Raw genomic sequence first — 6,829 nt, forward strand, 5'->3', positions numbered from 1 at the left:
GTATGGTTATTTGCGGTTGAATGCATGTTGACTGGAGATGAAGTTTGATGTCAGGGTGCAAGTCGCGAAAAGAAAATCCCTCTCGCACACGACCATCTCCTCGACCTCCTCGACCTTCTCCCTCCCTCCTCTAATAGCCTCATTTCCCCTCCCACCTCACGAACCTCATACCGCCCACCTCTCCAGTTATCATCAATGCCTGTCCGGCTACGTCTCGCGATGCACGGCACCCGCAACTCACGGATCTTCCATATCGTCGCCGCACACGCAAGCAAAGCGCGCAACGCAAAGCCTATCGAGACGCTGGGGATGTATGACCCTCGCTCAAACCCGTTGACAAAGGAGAAAACGGTGGAGTGGAGCGTGGAGCGGATCCGGTATTGGCTAGGTGTGGGTGCGCAGCCGAGTGATACGGTGCTGGCTTTGCTTGAGAGGGTGAGTGGTTCAGTCCCTCTATCCGTCTTCGCTAACATGCATGCCCAATAATAGGGAGGGATCGTGCCTGCCGCTCCCAGACCGTGGAACCCAACGTCTGACTACGCTCCAACCCCCTCCTTTCCCTGTCCTTCACCTGCCCGCCTAGAAGCACTCGACGCGGCCAATTCTACGTCCCCTAGCTCCCAAAAGAAGAGTATATCTCCCCGGGAACAACAACTCCATCTGACAAGACAGTGGACACACAACATGAAAGTGTTGAATTTTGGAGCCGTGGGAGGTATCCCGGAGGTGACGGAGGCGGAGGTAGAGCTGGCGAAGGAGAACGAGAGAGAGAGGGCGGAGTTGAAGGAGAGCCGACGGGTGAAGGATGGCCTCGAGAGGCCACCTCCGAACCAGGAACAATTAGCGGTATGATATTCAGAGATGTTGGACGTAATGATATGGAATTTTAGTCTCCGGTCGCTCGCATAAGACAGTCGATCTCGGATTGGCCAGCCTACAAGATGATACAAGGGCAAGAGCACGAAGAACTTCCCTCCTGAGAAACAATCACGCATCCAGTGCGTCGATCCATCACATTGCCGCTCTTTACAAGCCCTCTTGCTTCTTCCTCGCCCAGACAAAGTACTCATCAACATACAGCCTATTCTCCGGATCCAGCACCTGCCTCACCATGCCCTCCACGATCTCCCCCGTCAGGCCAAACTCGAATACCTTCGAATTTAGCGACCTGGCACCATCGATGATCCCCTTGCGCATGCCTTCTCCAAACGGGTGGAGCCGTTCGTTCTTTGGCCAAGGGCCCATACAAGCCGGGAGGACGAGCTCGTGCACCTCGCTGAATTTCTTGCTTGCCGCGAGCAGGGGGGCGAACAACGGTCCTGTGCCAGGAACGATTCCTTGGGTCTTGCAGTAACCCCAGTAGACGTCGTACAACTTTGATGCCTCTGGCGGAACAGGCCTGCCTTCGGCCTGGAAACGAGATGCAGGATCGGCGAGCATCAGGATCCCCCCTGGCGCGGTCACGTCGATGGCTTTGTTAAGCACACGCTCGAAGTTTGGCATGTGCATCAAGAGGAATCGGCAGTTGACGACGTCAAATGACCCCGGCTCGAAGGGCCAGACATCATCAAGGACGTTCATGGAGACAAATGTAAAATTTTGAGGGGTTTTCCTGTCGCACGTCAAACGAATATCTGCACGCTTACACAAATCCTCACCCCAAACGCGGCTGGACAACATCAACACCCACGACCTGCGCCTTGGGGAACTCAGCGGCAACCTCGGTCGCCCACGCTCCTGTTCCCACGCCTAGCTCGAGGATCCGCCTCGGCGTCTTCGGCCAGCGGGCACCATGCCTATTCCCCTTGAAGTACGCTTTGATACCATAGTGCTGGGCGTTGAGCCGGTCCCATTCTGCTTCGTCTGTTCCTGCCTGGTGGGGGTTAGAGCGCTATAGGAGGCAGCAGGGGGTGGGAAGGGACGAACAGGGAAGAAGTAGGGCGTCTGGGCTTTGTGGTATTCTCGGTGTGCGTTGACCTGCGCAGGGTCGTACGCTGTGCTTGGCTTCAGGACTTCGACTGTAGCCATAGTGGAATGGGCTGCAAAAACAAGGGGGTCGAACAGCGTCTGCTAGCACCCCCCTTTCCCCACTCAAATGCCTTTCACTCCCCGATGTCAATATCATTAATGTTACTGAATACACTTGCGTACAACATGAAATTCCCGTGGGCGTAACTATAACCGAACACTACCGCTCGCCATCGAATCCATTGTAGGAAGAGCATGTGTACTCCCCGGACCGGGCATGTGATCCCGTCGCCAGAAGATTAATTTTAATGACCAAAGGGTAGTGATTACAATTATTCATCTACACTGGGGTGGCGAGGTATCACCATGTCTCCATTAGGTACGTATTGGGCGGATTCTTCCTTGGAACTAGATGGGCGTCGTGCTTATCTTCGGGAGTTGGTTTCTTCCTGGCCCATATATAGGGTACAGTCCGGCGACGGCTTCTTGTCCTCATTCTCCTCCCACGACCTTCCGCATGACTAAACCTCAATACGACAGTTCCCTTTCCCAAGTTCGAAGTAAGACGTTTCCAACCGCAGCTGCGGCAGAAGCAGCGTGCTTCACTCCGCGTTTCCGAGTCATCATTTTACATAATACACTGCCACTTAACTGCATTAAGATCACCCAACCATAACAGGAGAACAAGGGGTTGCGTACGCCCAACACCTACTCTCTTCTCCTCTACGACCACCACCTCATATTACACTATTATTGCTGCTTTATTGTACACATCTGGGAGGAGAAGATGCTTCAACCATCCTACATCCCTTTCCTCGTAGCAGGCATGCTCTTAACAGGTACGCTACACGCGCAATCAGCCCCTTCGGTCGCACACCAACCACTCACAGGATGCTCCAATTCCCTCCTCAGCAAATGGCAGGATATGATCTGCGTCGAAGGATGCACTCCTGCGGATAACAGGCCAATGGTTCTCTTCGAGCAGCCCGTATGGCAAACACTGCAGATGTTCGTCGGGGAGATGCTATGTTTCCTTCCCGTTCTCGCGCAGTACCTGCTTTCGAGGAGACATATTAGGCTGGAAGAGTCCGGACTGCCGGAGGAGGTGGATGGGCAGGAGGTCGCCCAGAACGGGAATGTGGATGCAGATGCGGATGGGGTCAGGGTGGAGAAAGCGAAGCCTATGACGGGGTGGACGCTATGCTTGCTTTTCTTTCCCGCGTTTTTCGATATCTGCGGAACGACTGTGCGTCCTTCTCTCCCTCGCCTTCTCCCTTGACTTTCTGATCCGGATGCGGTAGTTGATGAATGTCGGCTTGCTGTACACGCCAGTATCGATCTACCAAATGACGCGGGGTGCGCTCGTCCTCTGGGTAGGCCTATTCAGCGTCCTCTTCCTCCGCCGCCGGTTGTGGATCTACCAATGGCTCGCGCTAATGACAGTCATGGGCGGGGTGTGCGTCGTTGGCGTCGCGGGTAGTCTGGCCAAGGAGAGGGGTATCATACCGCAAAAGCCTGAGGAAGTGGGCGAGGCCATCAGGGTCGTAGCGCGGTGGTTGGTCAAGGTTCGCGCGGAGAGGGAGGAGAAGCCCGCTACAGCTGTAGCGGTTGGAGTGCTCTTTGTGCTCTTTGCGCAGATCTTGTCAGTCCCAGTCCGTCACTTCACCCGCGCTAGCTGACCTGACCTGCAGCACCGCATGCCAGTTCGTCGTAGAAGAGAAGATAATGGAGCGATATTCCGTCGGTCCTCTACTCGCAGTCGGGATGGAAGGGCTCTTCGGCACACTGACGACTCTAGCTGCTATGCCCATTCTCTCCCTGTTCGCCTCCCATTCCCCCTTTTTCGACTTCCCGCGTGGGTGGGACCAGATCATCCATTCCCAGCCGGTGATACGGGGCAGCGTCGCGATCGCGCTGAGTATTGCGCTATTTAACTTTTTCGGGTTGAGCGTGACAAGGCACGTGAGCGCTACGGCGAGGAGTACGACGGATACGTGCCGTACTCTGGGGATCTGGTGAGTCTTCCTGTGTTATCTGCTTCTGTCTCTGTTCGTCAGTCCCGGGTATGTGTACTGACTCGGTGCAGGCTTGTCTCCCTCGGCCTTGGGTGGGAACACCTAACGTACCCATGGTCGATCCTCCAAGTAACAGGCTTCGCTCTGCTGGTATACGGCACCTTCCTATTCAACAACCTCGTTTCCCCGCCATCCTTCCTCCGGCCGCATACCGTCGTCCCACCTATCGAAGGTGCAGAAGAAGCGCTAGGAGAAGAGGAGAGAGAGGAAGAGAGAGGGCTGTTGAGCGAGCAAGTGTTGAGGGATACTGCTGCGCTCCCTGCGGATCTTGGCCAGGGGGGATTTGATGTTGAGCCTGCTCCACGTTCCCCGTCTGTGCACGTGAGGACTGAGTAGTGTCGTACGGTACTCTTTGCCATTGGATGGTGTTTAGCTAGGAATGGACAAGCATCCTCCGCTCTCCTGTTCTCATACTATCTCAGCACTATTCTACACCCATCGTGAGATCGCAAAGGAGCTTGCCATATCGTTTGTGTGCACCTCTGTTGCTGGTGCCTTCGGTGTTTTGATTGGTAGGATCCACATTACCTCTGAAGATGACAATCTGATAGAGTCCACAGCTTTTGGTGTCCAGCATATCCAAGACTCCAATATCCATGCTTGGAAGATCCTCTTTCTCATTGAAGGGTTACCCTCCTTCATTCTGGGGTTTATCACCATCTGGGCCCTCCCTGATCAGCTGGACGACTCCAATCATGTCACTCCTAAGGAGAAGGAACTCACGGCTAAGTGCTAAGTGCATGTGTCAAGGCCAGACACCTGATGCGCCCTGTTTGCTGTTGTGGTGCCCAGTCCATATGGCTGACATGGACTGGAAGATCTCCATCAAATCGAGAGTATTATCTATTTTGGCCTGGCCCTCATCTCCCTTGAATATTGCTGGAAGCGAGCTGATCTGTGTCCACATGACCATCAAATTCATATCTTCGGGCTATCCTTCTGAAAAACTTCCATAAATAATGTGACACAGACCATTGAGAGACATCAATGTGAGCATGTATGTTCCCTGTGGGTATAGGGTGTTCTTCATCTTATAAAAAGCAGGCTGCTGAGGATGTTATTGCCATCATCCAATGGCCAGCATGATTCCTGTTGCCTAACCTCTTGTTGCAGATCCACCTTTTGCCAACCCTCAAGTGTATCACCATACAACAAGCTGACATATGGTTGGCTCACACAAATATATCTTTGGCAGTAAGCAACTTCTCACAGCAGGTCAATGCAAGCTGACAAGCACCAGCAAGGATGATTGCAAGATGAATTTGATGAACTGCATGCTCTTCACTGGCACCTGTGACAGATTTGGCTGTCCAGAATTGCCTTCACTTGAGAATTCAATGGCACTGTACAAGACTTCCAGTTGGGTGTTATTGCCTGGATGAAAGGTGATGCCACACAAGTTCACAACCCTCATCTGAATGTGGCCTGGTGGTGTTGCCAGAAGAGGTGCTTCAACCCTGAACATCTTGTGCAGGAATCCTATCATGTGAGTGAATCTGCCTGAATCTCTCTATATTTGCTGACAATGCCAGCAGAATGCATCCTGGAGCTGCCTGAGCTGCCCCAGTTCTTACCAGCAGGAATGTGAGTTATGTCAGGGGACATCTAATTCGCTTTGACTACATCTTACTCAGGCATGATTATTCATGCTGTGTCAATCTGACACCGGCTATGCCAGTGCCGTGTGGCCTGTGGACTGGCTGTGGTAGGACCATGTGGCATTGCACAGCATGACAGCTGATGACTAGCCACCAGCCAGCAACTCATAGCAACAAGGCCTATGACTTGCCATGACTGGCCAGAGATGACTGGCCACAACTCACTATGACTAGTTGTTTTCCTCCTTTTCTTTAGTATAAATACCCACCTGTTTAGATGATGATATCCTCAGATCTGGTCTCTGAGGAATCTCCACTGTACTTCAATAGGGATAGTACTCTGCAGAATATACCTCTGTCACCTCATCAGCACCTTATCCCCCACCCCTTGATGACAACTTCCTCTCTCCACTTGACTTGGGCAGCCTCTGTCGATTATAGTGTGCCCTCACAGGTTAGTTGTCCAGCTTTGTGAACACACACCATGCTGCATCAACATTCTACTGGTGCACCAATGACTGTCTGCACAACCAGATCAGGCACTTCAACTGCTTGGGTCAGTTGTTCAAGGATGTTGTCACTTGCACTTGTACTTGGCTTTAGCTTCAGAGGGACAAATACTTGTGATTTAATTAACATTGTACACACTGAAAATCACATCATTGTTGCACTCTATGAGCCACACAATCCTGTCCAAAAGCATTTGGGGAGCTTACATTTGAAAGTGATGCTCTTACCTTTCCATATCCTACATGTTTGTGTCCCTCCCAGCCTGACCCCAACAAACTGGAACTGGTTCTGTGCCAGTCCACACATGCACCTCTTTCTTGGCCTTGTTGCTTTGTAGAATTGCTGCAGATGATAAGGATGTTTGCCAGCAGAGCTCAGTGGGTTGGAATGCAGGAACAGCAGTGAGTTCTGAGACAGGGATGATGGATGTCACACCAGCTCATGGCTGTACTGGATGATACCTTGCTTGGACTTTGACCTGCTTGATTCAGCATGCTGACCCTCAACAGGAATGTCACGGAATATTTCCCTGAGACAGAACAGGTTGTGTTCTGGCACTGGTACCAATTGTGCAGGGTTCTGCACCCTGTGATTCCCTCTGCTTCCACCCAGTCTCTGAGGATGTTAGGGCAACACAGGCTGACTAAGTCTGCTCACCTAAGAGTGCCAAGAGTCTAA

General features: G+C 52.4%; 3 protein-coding genes across 3 annotated transcripts; 2 read left to right on the forward strand and 1 right to left on the reverse strand.

The window, feature by feature from the left end:
- The first annotated feature begins 113 nt into the window (after nucleotides 1-113).
- DACRYDRAFT_20694 (ribosomal protein S16) lies at nucleotides 114-864 on the forward strand. Its single transcript, XM_040772040.1, has 2 exons — nucleotides 114-435; nucleotides 490-864. Exons 1-2 carry the CDS (start codon nucleotides 196-198, stop codon nucleotides 850-852), a joined length of 603 nt encoding a protein of 200 aa, XP_040630894.1. The 5' UTR covers nucleotides 114-195; the 3' UTR covers nucleotides 853-864.
- A 162-nt stretch (nucleotides 865-1,026) lies between these two features.
- On the reverse strand, nucleotides 1,027-2,028 carry DACRYDRAFT_14226 (S-adenosyl-L-methionine-dependent methyltransferase; the record flags this gene model as incomplete). The annotated part of the gene is made up of 3 exons (XM_040771024.1): nucleotides 1,027-1,612; nucleotides 1,659-1,873; nucleotides 1,927-2,028. 3 exons carry the CDS (start codon nucleotides 2,026-2,028, stop codon nucleotides 1,027-1,029), a joined length of 903 nt encoding a protein of 300 aa, XP_040630895.1.
- Nucleotides 2,029-2,704: 676 nt separating this feature from the next.
- DACRYDRAFT_76280 (uncharacterized protein) lies at nucleotides 2,705-4,433 on the forward strand. Its single transcript, XM_040776194.1, has 5 exons — nucleotides 2,705-2,807; nucleotides 2,859-3,214; nucleotides 3,270-3,610; nucleotides 3,660-3,983; nucleotides 4,055-4,433. The coding sequence occupies exons 1-5, from the start codon at nucleotides 2,756-2,758 to the stop codon at nucleotides 4,377-4,379; spliced, it is 1,398 nt and encodes a 465-aa protein (XP_040630896.1). The 5' UTR covers nucleotides 2,705-2,755; the 3' UTR covers nucleotides 4,380-4,433.
- Nucleotides 4,434-6,829: the final 2,396 nt, after the last annotated feature.

This window comes from Dacryopinax primogenitus (genome assembly GCF_000292625.1).
Source record: "Dacryopinax primogenitus strain DJM-731 SS1 chromosome Unknown DACRYscaffold_4, whole genome shotgun sequence".
Lineage (NCBI taxonomy): Eukaryota > Fungi > Basidiomycota > Dacrymycetes > Dacrymycetales > Dacrymycetaceae > Dacryopinax > Dacryopinax primogenitus.